This window comes from Stegodyphus dumicola, chromosome X1 (assembly GCF_044657685.1).
Source record: "Stegodyphus dumicola isolate Sdum_Otavi_A_Nest chromosome X1, ASM4465768v1".
Classification (NCBI taxonomy): Eukaryota; Metazoa; Arthropoda; class Arachnida; order Araneae; family Eresidae; genus Stegodyphus; species Stegodyphus dumicola.
The window spans coordinates 78275964-78303299 of record NC_140780.1 but is presented as its reverse complement, the minus strand read 5'-3'; the positions used below and the strand labels follow the sequence as shown (position 1 = coordinate 78303299).

General features: G+C 35.1%; 1 protein-coding gene across 1 annotated transcript in view; it reads left to right on the top strand.

Annotated features, from left to right (window-relative positions):
- LOC118196476 (uncharacterized) overlaps positions 1–26564 on the top strand; it is an 85821-nt gene extending 59257 nt beyond the window's left edge. Inside the window, exons 2-5 of the mRNA XM_035367940.2 lie at positions 5277–5391; positions 14068–14261; positions 20023–20318; positions 25066–26564. Of these exons, the coding sequence (XP_035223831.1) occupies positions 5277–5391; positions 14068–14261; positions 20023–20318; positions 25066–25285 (825 nt within the window). The 3' untranslated portion in view covers positions 25286–26564. The remainder of the gene's footprint in view (positions 1–5276; positions 5392–14067; positions 14262–20022; positions 20319–25065) is intronic.
- Positions 26565–27336: the final 772 nt, after the last annotated feature.

The following is a 27336-nucleotide window of genomic DNA, read 5'->3' as shown; positions in this document are numbered from 1 at the left end:
CTGATAGAAAAAGCCGAGGTTCGACGAGCTTGAAATTGCTGCTAATGCTTGATCTCTTGAGACATTTAATAACTGATTATTTCGAGAATATTTTTCCGTTTTAAAATGTTGAAGAAGTGGCTTAATAAATTTTGAGTTGGGGAATAAACTTCCCATTCGACACTTGAGAGTTCCTGTCCGACTAATTAAATGCAATATAAATTCTGTAGATATCTTGATGATTCTTTACGGCGTAAGATGCATAAAGGAGAAAAAAGCCTTTCAAAACTGGTCGTTGATTTCAAAGCATAATTTTATTTCTTATAGAGAAAACCTTGATATGCATAAATAGATTCACACATCATAATTTATGGATGCCCTATGCACCCCACAATTTCGCACAGCTTACATTTTCAGTACAATGGCGAATAGGTTAAACGATACGCTGCCAGCAAGAAGGCGACGTCGAAAAAAAAGGGGCTGCGCTGTAGTAGCAGTAATATTTATGGACTTGATTTCTTTGTTTAAATTCTGGATTTGCGATTGGATACGAACTGTCGCAATGCAGAAGTATTACATATGCAAGTCTGCAAGGGAAAAACGCAATCCAGACAAATTATTATAACCAATTTAGAACAGGAAGGGGATATAACCAAATTTAAATGAGGAACAAAAAGGCATGTTGGCAAATTAAACTTAATAATTTTGAGTCACATATTTTATATCTTAAATGTATATATATTTGCAGCTATTTCGCAAGTATTAGAAATTTTACTTCGATTTCAATGAATTTCAATTAATCATTATTATATATATATATATATATATATATATATATATAATTTATTTCCTAGACAGTATTGATTAATTATATATATATATATATATATATATATGTGTGTGTGTGTGTGTGTATGTATGGTTCTGTGCATACGTCTTAAATAATAATAATACACTACACATTGCATTATAAGGTATTTCTCCCCGCCTTCTTAGCATGCCTTTGGGGTGCAATGGTCAACAGCCTCGGCGCGTATTCGAGAGATCCGAGGTTGGAGTTCCGGCGAGAGCATTGCTCATTTATCACGTCTCCCGGATCAAAATAACCTAATGTCTCTATACTGGCGCCTGAACTAAAAAAAGGTGGTGGATGATGATTCTCCACCACCAGGATTTGGCGACTGGGTTCCCTAATCCCCAGTCGTACTTTAAAAGGGGAAGTATATAAGATACTTCTCCCACCTTCTTAGTATGGCTTTGTGGTGTAGTAGTCAGCACACTCGCCGCGTATTTGAGAGGTCTGAGGTTCGAGTCCCGGCGAAGGCATTGCACATTTTTCATGACTCTTGCTTCAAAATGAATTTATTGCCTCTACAATAACATAAAATACGAGATGCAAATTTTTTATCTCATTTTAAACACTTCATAATATTAAATCATTAAAACTTAGATAAGTCTTCGAATTGGTTTGGTTAACTGATTAGGGCGAAAAGTAGAGAGATATCTGCTTAAGGGGACTGATGCATTTGTGAAAGGCTTTATGAAAGAAAGCGGCTTGTATTCACTTGACACACAGGCACAAAAATGAAAGCAGCCGAGGTTGAGCAATCAATGTTCAGAGGGCTTATCCGCTTGTCATCTGTTGGGTAAATCAATCTTTGATTGAAATTATTTCTTAAGAATCTTAGTCATAGCTCTGTGGCAGTCTGTTGTTCGACTGCGTGCGCAGCCAATTCACGTCATGTAGTTTACGTAAAAACTGTTAGCGCGGCAGTGAACTCGCCCACTTCGCCCTTAGCTCGAGCGTAGGAAGTACGAATTTTAGTTTAGTAGTTTTCTGTTGTGTTATTTCGTTATGTTACGTTTCGTTATGTTATGTTCGTTATGTTATTTCGTTATGTTTTCTGTTATGTTATTCGTTGTTCTTTATCGTCAGTATTTTGTAATTTCTGGTGCACTTTAATAAAATTGCTAATGAGAAAGTTATATTTTTTAATATAATTACATGAATATCGTATCACTTATATTAGGAATACTTTTTCAGTACCACTGGTATTGACGATTATCGATATAGTTGTTCTCTTAATACTGGTTATTTTACAATTAGTCAGAAATATTTCTATAAATCTTTCGCAACAAAGTCAATTTTAAAGTTATTTGATTAATATCAACGAAATAAATGAGGTATTTTATCTTGTTTACTATTTAACTTTAAACAATTCATTTTATTGTATTATTATAAACAATAAAACAAACCAGATGAAGAAAAATGTATTCACACCTTCTCTCTCTAAATTCCAGTCTTAGCAGGAAATAAAACTAAGGTCGGATTCATTTAGTTCGTTTAGCAATAGATGAAGCTATTCCAGGAAAAACCGTAAATGAAACCAATTCTACATTTTTAAAGAAAATTAAAAGTGGAACAAAAATTAAAATTAGTTCCTCCAACGATGAGCTTTATAACGGAAAAAGGAGCAAGCTGAGCTTTATGCAAAAGATGGAAAAAGAAACTGATGATACGGTATCTTTCCTTTTTAAATACATTTGTTTAATCCTCCGATGGTTTTCTAATGGTCTGTGTTGAGTCTGAGGAAATAACTAAAGTTAACCGCCGAATCATCCATGTTCAGTTTAGTGGACTCTTGTTGCGTTGCTTGTTGGAAAACTTGCTGCAGCAAAATAAAAACAGTAAAAGCTGTAGTTCAGATTAAAGGGAGAGAGCTGAGAATTGTTGCTGTCGGTGGTATATTGTTTCCTAAGCATGTTTAGTCTATGAAGCTCATTACCCAAAATGTAAATCAACTCCAATATACTAAGTACCTCCAATATACTATAGTCCTGCAAACTCGACTCCCAATATCTCGACATTCCGTGTGACTCGATAACTTTTTAGGAACTTTTGATACCTCTAAGCCAAACTGAGCAAATATTACATACAGTACATATCATTATTATTTATGCGTATATCTTTCCTGTTCTGTTCAAAGATTTGAGTGTTCTTTTTCTGTAATTTTTGCCATTTTCGCATTGTGCTATTAATTCTTGGAACTACCTAACAAATTTCAAGATATGCTGTAATACTTGGCAACGCTGTTTGTTTCTTTTGAGGATACGAAAAAAGTCAGGTAGCAAGTGGCCGCTTACTCACATTCCATTGTATTGTTGCGAAACGTTAAGAGACTTGTCTGAAGTTTTGTGACAGCATCTTATTGCAAACTAAACGTATACCAGTTCATTGCGGGTATTGTTCCTTTCACATCCAGACGTATAAATGTTAACATATTTTTGGAAACTTTTGATATTCTTTGAAGTGAAAATGCCGTTCGAAAAGAAAAGAAAAACAAACTAAAATGGCAATCAAAATGAAACTATACATGCCTTAAAGAAACTGAACAAAGGAGAAAGTGTAAACAAAATTACCATGGATTTAGTTGTTGGACGGACTACTTTGATAGGGTGGAAAAAGAAAAGGTCCGAAATTGTTTAATGGAAAGAAAAAGTATTGGAAGTTGGTGAATACGAAAAAGTGAGCGAGGCGCTTTACTTGTGTTCAAGTAGCAAAAGGAACAGAAAACACCCTTTTCAGGACCAATTTTACAAGCGAAAGCCCTAAAATTTTATTATGAATCTCTAGAAGGAGAGCCTGGATTTATTACTAGTGATGACTGGCTTGACAAATGGAAAAGGCGGTACGGTATCAAACAGTTAAATGTTTGTAACGAAAAGCTATCTGCTAACTTGGAAAATGCTGCAATATTCAAGTATAATTTCTACAAACTAAATGAAACGGAGGGTATACCTGGAGATCAAATTTATAACTGTGATAAGACCGGTTTGAATTTTCGAATGCTACCTTCGAAAACGCTGGCATCCAGGGAAGAAAAATCGGTACCTGGCTATAAAACAAGCAAGGAGAAAGTCACAGTCTTGGCATGCAGCAATGCAATAGGCAACCATAAGCTCAAACTAATAGGCAAATCAGAAAACTCCCCGGGCGTTTGTTATATTTCCAAATTGAAAAGTTAATAAGAATTATTTCTTTTTTGAAATGAATTTTTAACTTTTTATAATTAATTTGGTGTCTCTTTTAATAGTTCATCTCAGTCAACTGCCCCACTTACGTCATCCTTATACAGGATATCGTCTTTGCTTAATCGCCGAGTGACGGTTTGTAAACGATTAAATTACAATATAAGTAGCCAAGCACTATCTTTGATTCATAATCTTACGTTTCATTCATGATCATTCATAATTATTATTAACATCTTTAAGAATAGTGTGAATTTTCAAGTACCACAATTCATGATCAGAGACATAAAAAATTTCACCTTCAGTTACAATTTATTCCCAACTTTTTACTGCATTGCTCTAGTAGAATACTTTATCAGGGGAATGACTAAAATGAAGCACTAATCTTGAAATTTATTCTGAAAAAAAAGTTGACTTGTAGCGCCTGTTTTGGGTTCCAGTTAACTTAAATATGGTATCAATAAGGTATTATTTTTATTCTGTGAATTATCACCACTAGAATATCATCTAATTATCAAGCAGACAGACACAAAAGTAAAACACTAAGTCTGTTCTATTCACCATTTATGACGAAAGGGCTGGCTGCATGGTGTTCCCCATGTGTAACGTGTATACGAGCCCCTTTACCTTAAAAAGTCCTCCATGAAGGCACCCCTTCCTTAAGGCAGATAGCCCTCGAGTGCTTTGCCGTAAGCTAATAAACCAAACCAAACTCAACCAATCACCACTTATGAATGCTTAAATTAAAATATACAAGCATAAATTTACCAGCCAACCTGGACCCAATTTAAAACTCAAAGCTTCCTTTCGTAAAGGATACAAATGCAACAAATTAAATCTAGTTTGACAAATGACTACAAAATTGTCTATACCGCGACAGAATTTCAAGCACACACTTACCAAAACAGGATCTAACCTCAATCTAAAATATTCCCAGCAAGATCAACATTAGCGTCGCCAGCAATCAGTTTTCTACAGTAGGCAGAGCAGGGAAACGCACGCCAAACTCTAACACTATATTAGCAAATCTTTTAAACTTTATAGTAAAGCTGCTTACCACTCGAATCTGCATAAATTCTAGAAAGATCGAACTTCGTGGCGAAAAGAGACAGAAAGTAAAGAATTAAATGATATTTTGTTATTAAAACCTAAACATAAATGCCACAGACTGACATTTTGACTTCCAAACTTTGACTTAAGTTACGTTCTCATCTTTTTATATTTTTGTCTACTTGGTTGCTAATAAACATTACTTTTTTGTTTTACAGGTTCCAGAAGACTTTTTAATCAGGCTACAAACTGTCCAAAATATTAGTCAGTTCTTAAATAGCTGGATTGATCAAGCAGCTGTCCAACGAGCTTATCTGTTAGAAGATGATGGTGGTATGATTCTTACATCCAAGTTTTCTGTTTCCAAATTATGCGTATTTATTGTTTCTTATTAATCAGTTTGTAAACCAAATGCATTTGGTTTACAAACTAACTAAAATTATACTTTAACCAAACTTTTTATTAAAGGAAAAGCGATTCCGAATTCGATTCTAATTTTTTTTTCTATTCCTTATCAGATAAAAAAACCATACTCACAACTTTCTCAGATCTTACTAATAACACTCATTTTATCTCATCTTTAGTATTCATGACTTTATAAAAATTTTATCAAATCATGAGAGTATAAGGAAATAAATATAACCTGCCGCTACCTCTTAACCAGTTTGCGGAATACATTGCTCGAATTTGTTCTCTTTTGATAAGGTTTGTTTACATTGTTTCATAAACAAGTATCTAAAAAATATTCGGTGATATTCTTAGAGCTATTTATTGCGCTTAATGTAACTTCGTGAGGAAATGCTGAAAATATTTATTTTGTTTACCTAGGGCTCATCACCATCCCAATTTTGAAGGAAAATTCCTCGGAGAGGAGATCCGAGGGTATTCTACCCGACTTCCCTTTCCACCAACCTTTCGAAAGGACGTTCGTCTCGACAGTATTTTTAGCGCCGCTATGCTGTAGAGACTACAATTCTTCAACACTGTAGTCAGTATTTTCACATGCTGTCTAAATATTATCATCAGTTGCAATGTATCTAAAAACTAATCTTCATAATTTTCCCGATTAATGTCCGAAATATTAGAAATAGCTTTTAATTCCTCACTGGCTTCTTTTAAATAAAAACCACATTTTCTAAAGCAAATTTTAACTACGTTTTGGGAGCCTGTTTAACATGTGTTGATTATAATATGCATAACCTGTAGCAATGATATCGACTTAGTTATATCCTTCGAAGTGTCTCCTTCGACTTAGTTATCTTCTTCTACCATTTTTATAAACTTCAGTTTTGTTTATCGTTTTTTTAAATGACACCTTTGTTTTAATGACATTCGAAAGATTTTATAATACTTTGGTCTAAAGGCTGAACCCAGAAGTCATATTTGCAAGGAGAAACACTAATGTAATATTTTTCAAAATAATATCAGAGGGATGTGCAACACAGCTATCTAACAGTAAAGCTATTTTTTCGTTTTAAAGTTCTCTGCTCTATTTTAAATGAAAATCGGTCAAAGTACTGGTTTTCATCAATGAGTTCTTGTTATTATAGTAAGTTAGTGATAAATTCTTGACTAATTTTAAACATCTTAGTTTTCTACTTTACCCAATAACTAGTAGCGTCCTCTTAATGTCGTATCCATACTGCACGTTAATAACACAGTAACTCGTTCTTTTAATTTCACTTTTAAACATTAATGCGTGTTCCGGTAATTCTGTGTAAAAAATACCAGTTTCATCTTTATTGTAAATTTTGTGTGGCTTGTATTCTTTTAGAAGGCCGGGTAAAACGTCTTTTATCCACTTCTCCGTCGAAAGGTGATATACCCCTTGATTCTCACTGTGTAGTTTCCGACAAACAATGATATTTCTCTTTTGTGATCCATTCATCAGTTGGTACAAAATTTTCTCCTAGCGTTTTACCGATTTCTACAGCATTTCTGATAAAAAGAGTTCTAGAAACTAGAATATTTTTTAGTCTTATAGCTTGAAAAAATTCTAGAAGAACGGTTTCTAAGTCTTTCTGTTTTCTATCCCCTTTGCTCTCGCCTAAGACATTTGTCTTTTTCACTACTTCTTTATCACTTTTATTTCTTTGTTTAAGTAAATTGCACAAGGCTGTTTGGAAAATCCGCAGTTTAACTGCTTCTCTTTGGCTGTATTTACCAAACGTATCATAATCTTTCAGCAATTTATTCTTTCAAGCTTAAACCATTTCGTTTAGGCATTTTCGACATATGACATGTCACGCACATTGAAACTAAAAACTATTTCCTACAGTGATTTGTTCAATCCCAAAATTTCCTTTTCTTGCCAGCAGGAATGCTGCACCTACCTTTGTCTGTAAAGTCGACTTGTCACTTCGTGGTTATTATAGCCATAATCAATGCTTTCTTTTCTTTTTTTTCAGCTTCCATTTTCCCACTTTCATTTTTCAACCAAAGATCAACATGTAAGATAATTCATGGAAGCAATTCGTGATGTTTTCTGAGAACACCCTGCCAACTTAATTGTGTACTACACCATACCCTATCAGATAGTGTTCGAGAAAGGGAACTAGAGTTCATTTAAACTTCACCTATTCTTTCATCTAGAGAAATACTCATTAATTTTGAATCAAGCAGCTTGTTTCCTGTGTCTCTAGACGACTGCTTTTGTTAACCATAAGCTAAAGGTATCCTGTCACTCTCAACTCTAGTCCAGACAAAGTGATTTGCTAAAAATGTCTCACAGAAACTAGGGAAGTGCAACCAACATTTCATAAAATTTTGGTTCTTATTACACTGGCCATTTATAACGAATTTGAGTAATCAAGACTTTCCCCATTTTGAGTTTTATAAGCGGTGGAGATCAATTTAATAACGGCGTTTTGGCCCACCAGCGGTCGAGCGGTAAAGACGCTGAACACTGGTAGTTCGGTCCGAGGTTCGAATCCCGCGAACGGGCTGTCTGCATGGGCGTTTTCGTGGTTTTCCCCATGTGTAACGTGTATACGAGCCAGTTTCCCTTAGAAAGTCCTCCACGAAGGCATCCCTCCCTTTAAGCAGATAGCCCTCGTGTGCTTTGCCATAATTGAATACTCCATTCCAATCCAATAACGGCGTTTTTTCTATTGACTAGTATGTGATCGTTTTGGTAACTGGAAATTTGAGAGCAATAAGCGGCTGAGTTTATTAACCAATGAGTTTACTAAACGGCAGAAACCGTGTATTCGTATTGGTTCTTGGAAATTTGAAAACAATAAGCTAGTGAGTTTATTATCCAGTGAGTTTAATAAGTAGCGGAAGCTATTTTTTTGACATTTCTCATTAACGCAAAAAGTGGCATTAATTATTTCGTCTCAGTATCAAATTAAAGCTCTCTAAATATTTAGTTTTAAATTTCTCCCTCACTTATCAATATTTTTTGAATAAATTTACTTTAATGCCTGTTATTTCTTATTCCACTTTCTTTTCTTATTAGTTGAGTAAATTATAAGTAAGTAAATGATCACCAAATGAAATTAAATTTATTCTCAAAATTGCTTTTAATCTGTCCATTGTAGAACTTTAAGCGAATTTCAAACGAAGTTACATTTTAAGCCTGTAGAGACATTAGGTATTTTTTGGAAGCAGACAAGATGAAAAATTAGCAAACGCTTTCGCCGGGAATCGAACCACGGACCTCTGGAATACCTGCCCAGCGTGTAGAACCACTCCACCACGAAGCCTCGTAGGAAAACGGGAGAAATACCTTATATACTCCCCTTTTTAAAGGGAAACTAGGGTTTTGGGGGACCCAATCGCCAAATCCTGGGTGAGGAGAATCACCATCCATCACCCTTTTAGTTCGGGCGCCACTATAGGGACATTTTTTTTTTTTTTTTTTGGAAGCAGGCAAGATGAAAAATTAGCAAACGCATTCGCCGGGAATCGAGCCACGGACCTCTGGAATACCGGCCCAGCGTGTAAAACCACTACACCACGAAGGCACACTAGAAAAAACCTTATAAGAAATACCTTATAAGCCTATTAAGAGTAAGAAAATGGTACATTGAAATTCTATTTGAAAGTTTATGTTATTTATGTTTATGTTATTTGTTATTTATATAGGCTTTTACTATTTATATTTGAACATGAAAACCACATATGGTTCTTGTTTAAGATTACAAGATTTCTTTCGTTTAATTTCTGTTTCTTGAGTCTTCGTTTCTTTATAAAGTAATAATATTTTGTTCATTTCTCAGTTAAAAAAAAATGAGGATTTGTTTAAGGACCGGAGTACTCCATAACAAAAGTAACAGCAAATAATCTTAAATACAATGCTAAATCTTAATATCTTTAGAAAATAAAATTAAAACTTTCCATTTAAATTTTATAAACTTCAGAAATTTAAATGAATCTTTTAAAGGACTTGGCGATAGAAAATTCCCCAGTTATTGTAGACATGTTATTGCTCATCTGTCTCTGTATTTCACACGCATCAAAGATTTTTTAACCAATGGTGGGCACTAGCTTTGGCGTTGGCCACTACTGAGGCCGAAAGAGGTGATCACTTTATTGTGGAGGCACCTAATAGGAGAGACACCGTTGCCTCCTATGAAGGACCGAAAATTTACATTCATGTCTTCTCCGTGATTCAAGTGTTTGGCGCGTCATAACCATCTTTGGTTTTGCGCCAAAAACCTCACTCACTCACTCACTCACTCTCCGTGATTCAAGCCCGGGCCCTTCGATACGGCAGTCAGAGTCACTAACCATTTTCCTGTCTGGGCGGCTATATATAGGTTGGTAGGCTAATTGATTAAGACGAAGCACAAGAGGACAGTCTGCCTAATGAAAGGGAGGCCTTCGCGGAAGATTTTCTAAAGGAAACTATGTCTTTTCATATTATTCATATGAAGAATGATGGAAACTATTTAGCTAACCCGTTCGCAGGCATTAGAGCCTGTATCAAATTATATGTGTTCAGCGGTCTTACTAATTTACCACTATTAGATCTCTAGCAAAGGCATGTGATTCGGCTTCATTTCAACCACCCTAGTAATCAGTATTTTGATTCTTTTTTAATTTTGAGAAACAGTACTCATTGTTGTTGTTGGTAATGATTAGTGTCAGGTAAATTTTTAACACAATTACTATTTTAAAATAACAGGATCTTAAGACTGTAAAATCTGTGTCTTTATAGCTCAAAGATGAAAGTAAATTGCAGGGTTTTAATTCGTAACTGAAGTACTCAAGTTTGCTTTTGTGACGTATATTTTGCCTAGTGAGGGTTTTCACAAAGAAATGTTGAAGTAATTAGGATTATTCTAAGAATGTTTCTATAAACTAACTTAATTGTATTGCTCATGTCTAATTTTCATTATTAAGTTTCAACCGTATGCATTAAAACTTAGGGAGAGATCTCTCAAAGAAAAGGCCAATTATTTGTCAAGTTTATCCATATAGATAGTTGGTGTAACTACACTCGTCTTAAAAATATAAGCAATAAACACTAAAAGTAAAGGTACGAGAGTAAAAAGGTGACTTAAAGCATACAGTTTTATGATGTACAGCTTGCATCTCCGAATGCAAATAGGTAACCAAAATTAGCACAAAATGCCATCCTGCAGTCACACCACAACGCCTTAATAAGAGGCATGCCGGACCTATGCGTCAGTTCACAAGCATCGATAGTTCAGCGTAATCCGAGATAGCGGAAGACATGAGCAGATGACACTATTTGCACGATGAAATACGCTGGTAGGCGTTCGGGATGTTGCAAGCTGGTGCAAGACAATCCACTGCTGTAAGAGAGCTGAATGTGCATCGTAGTGCCATCACTAGGCTGTGGAATCGTTAACAAAGGGATCGAAACCCTGTAGAAGACGTGGGTCTGGATGCCAGAGGATTACGACAATGGTAGAAGATCGCTTCCTGCTGCTATGTGCAAGACACCGTAGATCACTAACTGCAAGACAGCTGACGTAGCATCCCTCTGTTGCTGCAGGACGACCCAGATATGGCGAGAGCCAAGGACACACTATCGGTTTCCAGACATTGTCGAAAGAGACCATTATAGAGGAGGATACTTACTTGCATGTGCTGGGATTACAACGAATGGCGGCACCGACCTCTACGTGATTTCTGGTGGTTTGGTCAGAGCCGTTCTATATCTCGATGAAATTCTACAACCTTTTTTATCACTGCATTGGGTAACGACGACATATTTATGGATGATAACGCCCGCCAGAATAGAGCTGGATTGGTCCGAATTTTCTGGAGAGTGAAACAATTTTACCCATCTGCCGTGGCCTGCTATATCACTGGACCTGAAGCCCATAGAGCATGTGTGGGACAAGCTGGGACGACGAATATCATATCAAAGTGAGCGGCGAGGCACCCTCCACGAGCTCCGGCTGCAGGAATGGGCTTGTTACTAGTGCCACAACAAGCGATCAGCGACACTATTGCCAGCTAGCCTCGCTGTTGTCAAGCATACATTTCAGCTGAAGAGAATCATACCCGTTATTAGTGTGATGTTTTCATTGCACATTATTCCAATCAATGTGGTCTTTCGAGATGTGATGTTCATAATACATGTGCTTTTGTATGTCTTTGTTTTATTGTGTGCTATGCTGTCTAGTAATGCCATACAACCTCTTGGATCAATTTAACAAATATCCATTAAATAGTTTTAGTTTTATTCCTTGCTCTGACTTTGATGCTTATTTTTTGAGTAGATGGTGCATTAAAGAGTGAAACAAAATTCATTTAATTGTTCAATTGTATTTCCATTATCTTCATAAAGGCGAAAAGGTTACTTTACAGAGATAGCCTTCTAATTTATTTGTCGAATTATATCCCTAAAAATTATATTTTTCTAGAATATTATAATTTATACCCCTTTAAGCTAGTGTTCAGTCATCATTCATGTTAAGATTGCATTATTTAACAATCTGTTAGTTACTTTATATCATCGTGTCTCTGCAATTTTGTATTACTTAATTTCATTCATCAGTGCTGAAATCACGTTCTTGCTCTTTCTCAGAAATACAGTGATTTTTCTCATTAGACTGTTAGAACGATTTAATGTAAGATTTATTGCAGTTATTACACTTTATGCACTTATATAGAGAGAATCCATTCAAATTACTATACCATGAAAAAGTACACCGCTTGTAAAAGGAAAGATGGGGGAGCAGTTCTATATCTGCCGTTCTACTGGGCCGATTGATGAAATTCAATTTGCGTTTTTCACGTCTCGAAAACGCGATTTAGGATATGTATTAGATTTAAATATACCATTGTTCTAATACAGGTATTTTGACACAAAATCGGACATTTTCTAAAATAACATTCCAGTTGATTTTAATACTTCGATTCTACAACTCAAATTATGACAAACTGCCAAGTTTTGTAAAAATGGCCCGAGTGGTTTTTAAAACATTAGCTCTCGAAATTTTAGCTCCTCAATGTTAATAGAGTTTGATATGTATTTATTAACAGCTCTTTTGTTATTAAACTTATTTGATCCTACCTTTGACATTTCCAAATGTAGGTTCATTCCATATAAAATTCGCCCATTTTTATGACGCATTTTTAAAATTTGTATTTTTTAATAATTTTTTATAAATTTTTAGAAAACAATAAAATATCCTATCTAATCTATATCCTAAGCGCGACTTAGGATATACATTAGATTTATGCATAGCATTGTTCTAACATAGGTATTTTGACACAAAATTGGACTTTTAGCGAAATAAATAACATACCAATTATTTTCCATATTTCGAATTTATTAAATTTTGTAAAATTTGGTGCGAAAATTACGGGGAAATTCAAAAATTTATCTTGGCGGAATTTTTTCAGTTTGCGCCGAGAATATTTCACTTGGCGAACGTCTTAATATATGTGGGAACCAATTTTCCTTTTTCTTCCAATATGCCGGAGCAAAAAAAAAAAGGCACCTCATTCCTACCTTTTCACATTGTACATGAGCGGGGGAAAAAGTCTCTTCGTTCCTACTTTCAAATAATTTTAGCAAAATGTCTAAACCACATTTGAATTTTATCGCTTTCAACAAACATGCCAAATTTCAAAACGCGCCAATATATATATTCACATATATCTTCGGAAATTTTGAATAAAAACTGCAATTTTTGCTGGTATGCTTAGAAATACGTTTACTTTAAGATGATGGTAAAAACTTAATAGTTTATAATTCAAAATGTTTTTTGAAAAATTTACAAAAATTATTTAAAAATACAAATTTTAAAAATAAATCATAAAAAATGGGTGAATGTTATTTGGAATGAACCTAAATTTCGAAATGTGAAAGGAAGAATCAAATAAGTCTAATAAAAAAAAGAGAAATTAGTAAATATATACCAAACTAAATTAACATCGTGAAGCTAAAATTTTGAGAGCTAATTTTTTGAAAACTACTCGTGCGATTTTTATAAAACTTGGTAATTTGAGTCGTAGAATGTAAGTGTGAAAAAAATTGGTATGCTATTTCAGAAAAATGTCCGATTTTGTGTCAAAATACCTATATCAGAACAATGCTATTTATAAATCTAATACATATCCTAAGTCGCGCTTTCAAGACATGAAAAACGCAAGTTGAATTTCATCAATCGGCCTAGTAGAACGGGAGATATCAAACTGTCCTTTTTTTTCGCAGTGTACATACGGATATATGATATTGTACAACACTCTAGTGTTTCTGCTCCGGTGTAAGTATTGTGTCACTACGATCTCTAATAGCGATGCGAATAGGATATCTGTCATCTCAAGCGCTGGTGAGCGGGGACCGTTTCAACTGTCTTCCTGAACCCATCGATCAATGGATTATATAACTCCAGTATCTTACTTTCTCAACTCTCTTTCTTGTTATGTTATTCCATATAAGTTATTCCAGACTTTACTAGGAGCTCATATTTAATTTCCATTCGATAGTAATTTTTCCTCTTAAAATTGTTTTTAATCAACTAAATTTTTATATTCGCTTCTTTTTTATGTATTTATTCATTACTGTGTTTCTTCCAGATAGCGAACGTACAGTGGAGGTAGCCCATCCTGCAGGTTGCATTCCTGAAATGCAAATCGTTGAATTCGAAAGGCCTTATGATCCATCGCTTGTAATCTGGCCCATCTGTACCAGAGTTCGCAGATGTGGAGGCTGTTGTAGCAGCAAACTTTTACATTGCGTAGCCACAAGAAAAAGTTCAATCACAGTCAAGGTAAATTAAGAACGAAAGAAATGAAATACATACGAATTTTAAATGCAATTGAAGTTTTTAAAAAAAGGGGGATGCTTGACTTCTTGATAGTTGTGCATACAGTATTCCTATTCGAAGACCTTAAGTTAATATTTATACTTTTTTCTTCATTACTGAAGACGATTTAGAGGAATTAGCTACATTTCTTAATATCAATAGTGCTAAATTGTTCGGCAGATTTACTTCGAAATTTTTCAAATGATTCAGTTAACTCTATATTCCATAAGAATTACGAAATCTTTTGAAAAATGTAATACTAATAAAATTAGACGGTTGAATTTGTTTAACTGGTTAACTATTTTCTTAATACTCATGACATTTAGTGGATTGACAGTAAATTAATCGTAAGCATATGAGAATCCTTACTTGCAATCTTTTTATCAGACAGTTTCAGAAATTTTATGAATTGATTGAATCTGTGTATCTTGATCTATTGATTTAATTAGACATAGTTCTTTAATAGCCATTTAAAAATTAAAAATGCGCATATTTTTTCTGAACAATTTTAGAGCAAATTAAAATGTTTCTTATTCAAGTGTTTCGTAATATCTGAATTAAGTAACCTTAAAATATTGCTAGGGGGCGTCCGCGCTTATCATAGATTGAATGCAGACAGAACCGATGATAGTTTGATAGAATTTATTTTATCAAAAGAAGCACGTCACAGTTCTCGAAATTTCGAGCGAAATACTCGCAGAATTCTTCACAGTATTATGGAGTACAATCATTAATTATTTATATTTCATACTACTAAGAACGTTAAACATAACGCTATTCAAAGCTCATCTAAAGGAGCTCACAGGAGACCTCTCAGTACTCCGAACTCACCATGTATTAAACAACTACCACTCAGAAACTGATGCTTCCCTTAGTCTCACATACTGTCCGGGCCTCCGAGAGATTTCTAGTAACTTCCACTTCTCGAAATTACTGGGAAGCATATGAGAGTCGGATACGGTGAGAACTATATATAGCATCAAGTACAGTTATTTTCAATTTCAATACCCATGGCAGTTATACAGTAACCTGACCAAATGTCGCCAAATTTGTTGCCAGGTTTGATGGAGTTTTACGATGTCTTGCCAAATTTGGCAACAAAAATTAGTCTTCAAACCATCGCTAGCTTACTGAGATAGCCATTTTCATAATGTTAAAAAGACTTGCCACTGTATTCGTATTTTCCCCATCTCTTCTTCAGATTTTTCATGTTACATTATACAAAAAAAAAAAAAAAAAAAAAAAAAAAAAACACTGTAATTTCACATATATTTTTACTAAAATTATTTACGTAAATAGAAAATTGGGTACTTACGTATTATCGCAACCAGGCCAAAATTCGCATAAATTGCTAAATTTGGCGACCCTACTTACGGCAACCCTACGTGTTATACGTAGTTTTGTAAAAAGAGCATGTGGAGATTCACAAAATTTTCCTGCATTTTCGTGCAAATTTTTGTAATTTATGAGAAAATAGCAGTGTACATGGATAAAGTCAAGAGTGTGCGCAATGCCATTTTTGTGCAATTCTGGGATGTTTTTTAAATAAAAATAAGTCGACGTGTACATGGTTATGGTGAATACGGTTTTCAATCAGTGCTAAAAGCAATAGCCAAAAGATTTCGGCCGAAAAAATAATTCTGCAACTTATTGAAATTCGAAACCGGAAGGGTTTAATTGCTATTTTATATTTTAAAACAAAGTAATATAAAAAACTGTATTAAAAATTATCTGTAATTAATAAATGTACATTTTCTTTCTATTCATACATTTTTACTGAAACTTACAAATAGCGCCAACCTGGTTGCGATAATACGTAAGTACCGAAAATTGTCCCCTTCCCAAGGACTGCATGTCCCTTGCAATACAGTCCTTGAACAGGAAGCCATACTTATAACAAAGGAAAATCAATACAGTACTGAAACAATAATTTAAATAAATGATATAACACAAATGACATGCTAACTCAATAAGTAAATGTATAAATTTACATATTTACATACAAATAAGACTATGGCCTTTGTACACTATTTAAATTATATACACAAAGAAGATTACGTACTGTGGCCATAGTGAAAGGCTTAAAATTGGATGACTTACAGATCCGAACTACCAAGTCGTTCAGCCTGTTTAGGATTGTGTAAGGATCGTCCCAAGGTGGCTGTAGTTTAGGAGAAAGTCCTTTCCGTCGAATCGAATTCCAGTACTACACACTGTCATCTTTGGTGAATCGATGTTCAGTAGCTTTAGTGTCGTATCGGGTCTTCAGCTTCTCTTTCGCCAAGTCAACTTTCTCTCAAGCAAAAGTGTACATCACTTCAAACCGTGCCTCTTGATCTTGAATGTACTCCTCAGGCGGTGAAATGCATAGGGAAGGCGATCAAATAACAGATTACAAGGCAGACGAAGGTCACGATTGAAGAGCGTCTGGGATGGGGAACAGCTGGTAGTCTAGTGGAGAGCATTGGGATAGGCCGCTACAGATGTAACTTCTGATACCAATACTGTTAGTTTCTGGAAACCATCAACGAGAGGTTGTTAAGGATTAGTTGGATTAAACCTCTGTACCATACCGTCAGAGTGCGGATGTAAAGATATCGTTCCGGTTTTCCCTATGCCGAGGGGTTTACACAGTTCTTTCATTACAACTGAGATAGTATTCCTTCCTTGATCAGAATGTAGCTGAAGAGGCACTCCGAACCTGGAAATCCAATAGTATTCCATTACCTCTGCTACCGTGACAGCCTCTTTATCAAGAAATGGATACACTTCAGGCAATTTGGTGAAGCATTCGATGACAGCGAGGATGTACTTGTTGCCATCAGCAGTTCGCAGCAGAAGTATATGATCCAAACGGCATCATCTTGAACTTCCAAAGTTCTTATGCGGTGGTAAATGCGTCTTTTCTAGGCCATCAGGTTGTATCTCTGCCTGCCAATATTCACTCTTTAAATCAAGCGTCGAAAATCTCTCCTTTCAGAGAGAGTAATCAGAATATCGTAATTTCTAGGAAGATGGTAGGTATCTTTCTTCGTAACCTCATTCATCCGTCAATAGTCAACCCAAAATCTAGTTCAATAATTTTCTTTCTGATCAAGACGATGGGATGGCCCAAGGATTTGCTAAAAGCTAGATAACGTCACTTTCTCACATGCGTTTTAGAAGTTTTCCTAACTCTTCTTGTTTAGCAAATGATAGATGTCTTGGATGTTGTGTTGTTTGATTGGTGGATGATCTCCCGTATCAATTCTATGCTGTGTCAAACTGGTTCTGCCTACGACAGAAGATGAGCGGAAGAAAACATCTTGAAATTCTTGAATGACTCGGCTTTCTGAAGCCACAGACTGAGGCTCCCTGAAGACACAGATTCAGATTCAAAAAATTCGTTTCAGGCAGGTGACTAGAGTACATGCTGCAACTGTTTCAGCTTAATTAAATTCTGTTCTTGCCGGTACTATGATATTGCCCTGAGCTGTTATCTGGTGGACGGATTTAACTCCTTCATCATTAATTTAGAAAAGGGTCCTCAGAGGCAGAACGCAGTTCGCTATTTTTAAAGTCCAAGAAAATATGATTTTTCCTTAGAAAGTATAATCCGAGTATGCAAGTATCGGTAATATCTGCTACATATGCCGTGTGATGGCAGTCGGCATTCCCAAACGTGATGTTAACGTTTAACTTACCATCAATTTTGATTTTATCACCGGATACGGATTAGGGGGCAGCACAAGGTGGCCTCCAGATGAGTTTACATTACAAATGTCGAGCTAAAGCTTTCCGGTTGATGGAACATTGACTCAATATCAGTATCAATAGTTATATTCCAAGCAACTTCATGATGAAAAGTAAATTACTACCACCACTTATTGTAGAACTCTGAAGTGCTTTAAAATGGGGCTTCTGACTGAAACTCTGCTCCGCGAGATGGCCACTAATTTCTTTTATGCGTACTTTGTGGGGAGCGGTCTTACTTTTCGTGCTATGTGGTATTCTGCATTTCCTTCGTACGTGGCCTTCAGCACCGCAATTCGAACACTTTATGGCATATTTCTTGTCACTCCTATTCCGTCTTAAGGCATTGACTTGTTAAATGCTCTAGACAAGCAGTCACTTGATCCACTGGCTGCTGGACTTGAGCAGCTCTGTTTGGGTGGCGGTCTCTACAAGTTGCTTGCTGGATTGCCTCAAATTTCATTGCATACACTAAAGCGCTTTTTAAATTCTTGATATCCCCATTCTCAGGGCTTTCTGTAACTCAGAATCCCTGATGCCATCGATGAAATAATGCAAGGACAATATTTTCTTTGCTTCTGTTGGGCAGTATGAAAAAGCGAGATGAGATAGCCTTTCAACATCCGTGGCGAGCTCCTGGAATGTGGGCTTCTATTCGCGAGATTTATTGCAGGTTTTGGCTTCGGAATCCCATCCATTTGCGTTTGCGACTATAAAGAACACTTGAGAACTTTCCTCGTATACTTGCCAGGAGGTCTTTGCATCGTATGTGGATAGGTTACAGAGGGTCGGGCAATATATATATACGAATTTAAAGACGTTAGAATTGTTATCAGCTGTCGTTATGAATTTCTTTAAACTTTCAACTTCCATGGCGACAGCAGTAGAAACCCTTCATCAATTTATTGTTCTATTTGTTGTTGGACGGCAAAAATACATTCTTTGATTTGTTGTTCGACAACAGAAACTCTTTTTTGAATTTCTCCACCTTTGATTTCAACTGTGTCTGTTCTGCGCCCCCTAGCCGCGAATTTGTTTTCAATTAGAGCAGTAATTTCTCTTTACATTTCTTCATGACCTGTTTCAATCTCTTCTTGCCCCCTTTCATTTCGCCTTGAACGGATTCTTTTCCTGCTTTCATTTTTCTTTGAATTCATCAAAGGCTGCCACCAGCTGTATTAATTGCTCATCGATTGCTCTTGTCATAGGCATTCAATCCCACTTCTGGCACCGAAAACTTTTGCGTGCGCACGGGTTCGTAATTTATTGAATGCACACAGAACTGATGTTAAATTGATATAATTTATTTTACCAAAAGAAACACCTCACAGTTCTGGAACTTTCAACAAAAATAATCATACAGCTCTTCACAATATCGCAGCCTAGAGTTAGTAGTTACACTTTAAGCTTCTAAGAACGTCAAATACAATGCAATGCAAAGCACATCTATAGAGCGAAGCTCACACGAAAATATTTAAATCTTGCGAACTCACGCTGAACTAAACAACTACTCAGAAACTGATGCGCTCTCCCGGTCTTATATAATTTTCTCTCGATCCTCGAGAGATTTCTAGTACCTTCCACGTTTCGTAATTACTGGAAGGCATATGAAGACCGGATACGGTTACAGCTATATATAGCATCAGTTATTCAATTTCAATACCCATTACAATTACACAGAGGTCGGACCAAAATATCGCCAAATGGACCACGTTTGGTGACATTTGCCGATTTCTTGCCAAATTTGGCGACAAAATGTAATCGCCAAAATCATCGCCAGCTTAGTGATATCTCCCCAATTTATCGGCATAGCCATTTATTCAATGTTAAAAGGACTTTCCCCTGTATTCTTAATTTTCTGGAAAAGCTTTAAACTTCTTTAGATTTTCATGTTACTTTATACAAATAAATTCTACAATTTCATGTAAAATGTCACTAAAATTATTTTCATTTATACAAAATCCGTATCAATATTTTATATCAATGATACTAGGTAATTAAAGCAAGGTATCCTCATCCAGAAGCAGAAATGTTAGAGTTGGAAGGCTATGAAAATGTCAAATTGGAGCAGCATGACCGTTGTGCTTGTAAATGCCGCCAAGAAGAACAGGACTGCACACCGAAACAGAAATACCAACCAGGCCAGTGCCGATGTGTATGTCGAAATCAGCATGATGCAAGCCTTTGCAAGCAACCGGAGCAATTCTGGGACAATAAAGATTGCGAATGTAAATGTAGACATCAATCAGACTGTTCAACTGGCTCAGTCTTTAACGTTGATAAATGCAAGTAAGTAAAAAATGCGTATTTTTCAATAATTAAATGAGAATTAATACAATCGAAGCTTTCTCTTGCGTAATGACAGAGAAAACTTTCTCTTGCAGAACCTAGAAAAATTTCCCAGTTTAATAAACTTTTATAATCCAAAAAGGCTATGAGATGTTTAAAGAATTCTATGATTATTTAATAATACCATGCCAATGCTTTGGAAACCTTAGATTCCATATTTTCCAGGTTCCATAAGGCTAATTCTTGCAATTGTATTTCAGCTGTATTGTTTCAGAACACGAACGCTTACTAATGTCATTTTCAACAGGATGGAAGGAAACAGATATCAGACTTTTGTTATGTAGAATTTAGTTAATCGTTTGATCTCAGACCTTAACATTGCGAATGTTGACTTCAATTATGCATACCGTCTTCCGCTGAGGATCATATAGAGCTGTTCAGTTAGAGTTCACCTTTTCCAACGGAGTGTTTATCAGAAACTTATGTAATTTTAGAACTGCCTGAATGAAATAAGAGGAAAGAAATGGGCGAAAAGTTAGTTTCAAATTTCAACATTAGAAGAAGCATTACTGTTTTATTCAGAATTGGACATTAAACTACAATGCTGATTTTTTTAGGGGCATCTGAAGACTCAAAACAGCCAGCTGAAATGTTAAAATACGCCATTTTGATGTCTTAAAGCTGCTCAACTGTCGAGCTTAATATATACCTTGAAACGTTGCGATGAAATAGAATATACTTTCTTTCAGATCTACCAAAGACATTAAGTTGTCGCGCGAGATCAGGTCTTCCAATTAGCTCCAGAGTCAAAAGATTCAGTTATCACACAGATTAAGGTAGCGAGCAGAGCGAACTTTAAAGAAATGGAGACTGATAACTTTTTTTGCCTAAAAAGTACGCGCTGAGCAGTTTATAAGGTATTTTCTCCTTCCCTTTCTGCACGTCTTCGTGGTGTAACGGTTAGCACACTCGGCCCGTATTCAAGAGGTCCAGGTTTGAGTCCCGGCGAGGGCATTGCTCATTTTTCATGTCGGCCTGATTCGAAATAACCTAATAGCTGTACAGTGGCGCCCGAACTGAAAGATAGTGGATGATGATCCTTTATCTCCAGAATTTGGCGATTGGGTCCCCTAATCCCCAGTCGCCTTCTAAATGGGAAAGTGTATAAAGTATTTTCTCCCGCCTTTCGGCATGCCTTCGTGGTGTAACGGTTAGCAAACTCGGCTCATATTCGACAGGTCCAGGTTCGAGTCCCGACGAGGGCATTGCTCATTTTTCATGTCAGCCTGCTTCAAAATAACCCAATGTCTCTACAAGTTGTTTAGCACAACAGGTATTGTGAAGAAGCACCATCCTGCATTAAGGTTATTGCTCCAAGGCCTGCAGTGCCAGCATGATGCCCAGTACCTTTCTGTGTCGATATCCTTGCTAGGAAGGCGCTGTAGTGAGGAAACCTGATGTGTAACCAGATTAATAGATTCGACTTCTTGAATAAAAGAAAGTGTTCAGTTATAAATAAATCTGAGGTTTCCATTAGACCGAAAACGTTTATTTTAATGCATAACGGAAAGATGCAGAAAAAGGAATTAGACAACCTTAAGGGTTTGGCGCTACAAAAATGCAGCCAACAGCAATTACTGCTACTGAGATCTACTAGAAATAACTGCGTCTTGGTTTATGCATACGTGGAACTGACTGAATCCACTAGTCACAGTCTCACTAAAGTTTCCCATCTAAGAGGTAGACTAAACATGCTTTACGTTTCATTTCAAAGCATAAAATAATATTATAAAATTAAATAATTGATGCGCGATTACATCTACAACAGGAGGTTTGTACGAACAACAGTGTAAAATGTTCTTATGGGCTGTGGTAATTGCCTGATCTAATGCTAGTGTGATGAGCGAGATATTAATGCTTGTGATGTAGTTTGGCATATTGTAGACATACGTTTTTGTCTCTAAATTCTCCAAGTATTTATGAGTGAACACATTTTATTTCTGCCCTAGGCTTAATGGACAACGATTCTCTATTCCTGCAAATTTTGTAATATATTTCCGTAGTCCATCAGTAATGACAGACATCTTCAAAGACTTTCAGAGACTGAAATCTTCATAAAGTTGTTGGTGCACAGTAAGCATTATTTTTAAAGAAATTCATCTGCAAAGCATGTTTTTGTCAACTCAACATCACGGTGAAGAAATGATACTGGAAGCAGCTCTTCTACGAGTAATTAAATAAGTGACCGTCTGCTAGTCCTGTGGCACATCACCATGGTTGCGAATATTCGCACTTACGCTTATTTCACACGTAAAAACGCTCTCCAGTATCAAAATTGAAACTAAATTTTCTTCCCTTCATTTTTTCCCGTCGCTTCATCAACACACTTTTAAGAAATCCCAATCTTCTCGTGGATATTACCGCTGAAGTTTACTCAGAACGGGTAACTTTAGTTAAAGACACTCTATACATTACATTCGTAGTAAAAGTAATCCGTATTGAAAATGTATGGCTGTTAATTCCCGTTCTCACTCAATTCACATCTAGTATTTTTACCAAAGTTAAACACTATAATGAGACAGTTATTTCAGTTTTGTAGTTTTTATCGACAGCTTCAGGTAATCTATGATCAATGATACCCTCTTTGTCATATCCTTGCTGATATCTACACGCGTTATTATGAATCAAAACTATTTGAAATTTTAAACTATCCGGTGTGGTCCCACTACGTTGATAGTGCCTTTACCCTGTTTGACGGTAATAGTAAATTTCTTTCAATAATGATTTCCACTGATCTTTTTATTCCGTTCATTTTCGAACTTGAGACATCCGATTCTCTTCCGCTCCTCCACATCTTGGTGTCACAGGCATCATATCCAACTTCAGTACTACTCTTTAACGTAAACCTTCATCTCTTCGCTAGATCATGCCATTCGACTAAACAGAAGTTAGCTTCATTTAATTGCTTTGTTTTTCGTGGGCTTCAAGTTTGCTCCTCCAGGTCGGATTTTTATCAAGAACTAAACTGCTTAAAAGCAGGTGCTATTGACAGAGGCTTTTCACTTCGTTATTGACCAAGCGGTCACAAAATTGTCATCTCTAAACGTCCAAAGGCAGCCTCTCGTTCAGAAGCTTATAAGAATTCTGTTGTCATGCCATGCTTCTGTTGTCATGCCATGCTTCTGTTGTCATGCTTTCTATCGATTAGCTAAAAAACTTTCGGATCGTTTTCTCTTCTGTCAATAAAAAATTCGCAGTTCCATACTTAAGTACTCCATTCCGTATACAAACTCTTGTGGAAAATACAGGATTTCTTCCCACTGTGGTCATTAACATTGGTAAAACTGAGACAGTCTTAAAATTTCGCGCTGAAGGACATGAAGCATAAGTTACGAAAAGAGAAATACATAAATCCATTTTGCCGAATATTGTTGATCAAAATATAACATTTTCCCCTTTTGTGCAGCGAAAATTATTCAAAAAAACATCTTCCGTTGGCGAATTGGATTTTCTGGAGACGTTTCGCATACATAAAAATCTTTCAGAGTTTATGATCTCAATTCCAGTCCATCTTTACCCTCCGCTTTTCATAGGTGTCTCATTTTTCATAATTCATACCTTTCATTATTTCATATTTCTTTTTTTTCATCAATAGATGGCGTTAGTGGCTTGAATTTCTTCCTCTCATTCTTATCGCCTTATCGCTGGCTGCTCTTTCGTCATTTGCACTCCTGCAGCTGAAAAGAAGGTTCTAAATTTAAGCCTTCGAAATTAGTTTTGCAAATTTATAAATATTGCGCTGATTATTGCAGCTTTAACTCCTCCAATAATCGTTTTTCGGGGTGCTATTTTAACTCGAATTTTAGTGTAATGTACTATTTACAAAAACAGAAAGTACAAATAATTGTGGATTCGTTGTGCTTTTTATCGTAACTTCTAATGATAGCTTTAAACAATGAAATATGCAGTGACAAATTAAAATACTAGAAAAGTTCTACAAAAGTTTGGTTGCAATTTTCAATTATCTTCTTAACATCATACTAAATTCATTGAAACTACATGTAATTAAATGATTTTTCAAGCAGTTTTTAAATACTCCAGAAAGTGTGAACCATGAATTATACAGGCATGTTTATAAGCGGTAGAGAGAAGTAGTGCAATATGTTGCAAGCTTGATTCTCTTTCAATGATAATAAAGTTAATTGCTAAAATTGAAATAATGGTATTTCAAAAGTGCATCAAAATTATTCACTGTAGACGTTAGTTTAAAAAGCACATTTTAAAATTTTATAGTAGCTGACATATATTAAAATTTTCTTGCATTTTTTCACATTTCTTTGTTAAAACATTGCATTCCATTTGATGATGGTGTCACTGAAAACGAATATAATAATATCGTTTTATCGAATATAGTTTTATTGTAAAATATTGAACATGATAAACACTATAAAACAAATTTGTTTATTTATATATGCAGATATTTCAATTTTAATAAGTCATACTTATTATTCATACAAATACATTCGGCACTGTAGATCTACAAATATCATAGTTCGGTTATGGAAAGAGAGTTAAAAGGGAAATTTTACATTGATTATAGCCTGTTAGCAATTAGTAATATTTTGTAGAATTAAGATTTTTTAAAAATTTCTTAATCCTATTTATATTTATTTCTATGTTATGGATAAATCTTTGCTTTAACCGAATATTCTAATATAATTTTAAAATTTTGTAATTCTTATTTCAGATGTGAGGCTCTTGATCGCACTTCCCCACCTCTCCTTGAAAGAGTTCCTGGACCAGCTCCCCATTTAAGTACATTACTGAAAGATGATGGCGGAGAAAACGATGCTTACAGACTGAGATATTCTGGAATAGCTCCTGATTCGTTCGCAGGGCATTTGTCTTTAGCACAATACCAACAAGAGAATAGAGCATTTCTTTTAGAAAATGTAACTTTACCCTAACAGAAACAATTAGGGTAATGTTTCGTTTACCTTGTTGGAGGCTATGATGTATTTAGACTTTAAAATACGATGATATTTTGCGAAAGCCAAACTTCATCGTTTGCTCCAAAGGAAATCATTTCTGGCAGCTACCTGAGAGAACAATCAACCGCAGAGATATGTGGGAATGGGGATATGATGCCAGTGCTCCTTTTCCCTTTGACTGATCCATATTTTGTCATAAACTGTGATAGCTTAAAATATATTCTTGTATAAAAGATTTAGTGTTCTTGTGCTCTTGACTGGCAAATGAATGGAAATCTATTTTGCATAAGGAAAATTAATGATGAAGAAAGAACTTATAATACAATTAAATTTCATCTCTAGTCTCTGATGCTTTGTTAAGCTAAATGGAATATGTGGCAAAGGTTCCAAATGCAAGGTTCTACTGTTTATATAGAGAGCAGCCAGCGAAACAGGACTTCTACTTATTTCCTAGTAAATTGAATAAACAACTGTGTGTGGCAACTCTTAATTTTGTGAAGAAAATGGAGATTAAACATGTACAGCATTAATTTTATTTTTCAGGATGATGAGAAGATTACTAATATTATTCACTACAAGTGAGGTGATGAACTTTTTGAAGCAAAGGAAAGAATTCATATCAACAACATGGCTTAAAATATCTTTCTGTTTGAATTTCTATAGAATAAATTTACATTAAATCATCATTTGCATTGATTAGTTATTGAAGAAGTTCCATTATTCACATTTGCAAACTTTCAATCATCCTTAATAAAATAAAAAAAATTAGACCATTAGCTCTTGTTCTTTTTCAGAGAAATGTAAGAATTAAGATAATTCGTAGAAGTTATAATTTTTACCTTCAAATATAATAAACTCATGGATATCTTATTATAACCTCTATCAAAATTTTAGCAAACTCACACGCCAGCACTCTTTTGTATAGTCTGCCTTAAAAGAATGCAGAAATATTACAGTCGGTGGAACATTTAGATGCCCTCCTAACATTCTGTTCATTCTGCCTTCCTTTTAAATGAGATCTATACCTCAGTTTATTCAATGATAAAATTTTAAATACATGTTTCATTAATACACATATATATGGACAGAGGGCAAGTAGATCAAAATTTCAAAAACATATAACTTACGGACGAATATGATTTGTGGTAAAATCGATTTTTTAATCATAAAAAAGGGCATATGTAATTTTAAATTTAGTATTATATGGAGCGTTAACGAAGCACATTCAAGCATTTTATTAAAATAGATGTTCAATTAAGATGTCTGCTGTTACATTCGATCACAGGAAATGAGTTGATAACATCTAGTGCAGCTCTAAGCAGCGCATCTATGAACAACAAATACTTCACATTCCATTATATCTTTCATTTCTTGTATTGAAGAGGGATAAGTGGTACACAACCGTGATTCCTGAAACCTACATATTCACAAAAATAGAAGTTTATAAACATTAAATCTGGGAACTTGCGAACCAAGAATTCTTTGCATTTTTCTTCACCATTCATAAGACAATCTATTGTTAATATTAAACGAAGCTAGATCATTAAGTTTCATATCGTAAGAGGTGCAACTCCGTAAATTTTATAAATTTGAGAAAAGATGATCATCTTTCGCAAATGTTTTGATTTGGTTCTGCAGATAGACCATCACACGTTGCGTTTTAAAGCTTTAAATTCATATTCTGTTCTTTCTCATACATAAATGGACAGAAGAAATATTAAGAACCTGCTTCTGTAAATCTGAATATTAAGCATGTTGAAGATCAAAATGTTACATAATTCTTATGAATTGAGTTATATATTTTTTCTATGTCTTTAATAGTGCGTTATTGCTATAAAACAGCACTTCTTAAACATTTTCATTCACAACCCCAAATGTTTAATTATAAAGTAAAGTTATAAAAATAAATATTTTGCCATAAATAATTTCTTTCTATGGTAAACAATATATATATGAAAAGATGTTCTCTCGTGTGGAAAATTAAGAGAATTTGCACATTATGTCGAATTTCTGAAAACTCTAATTGA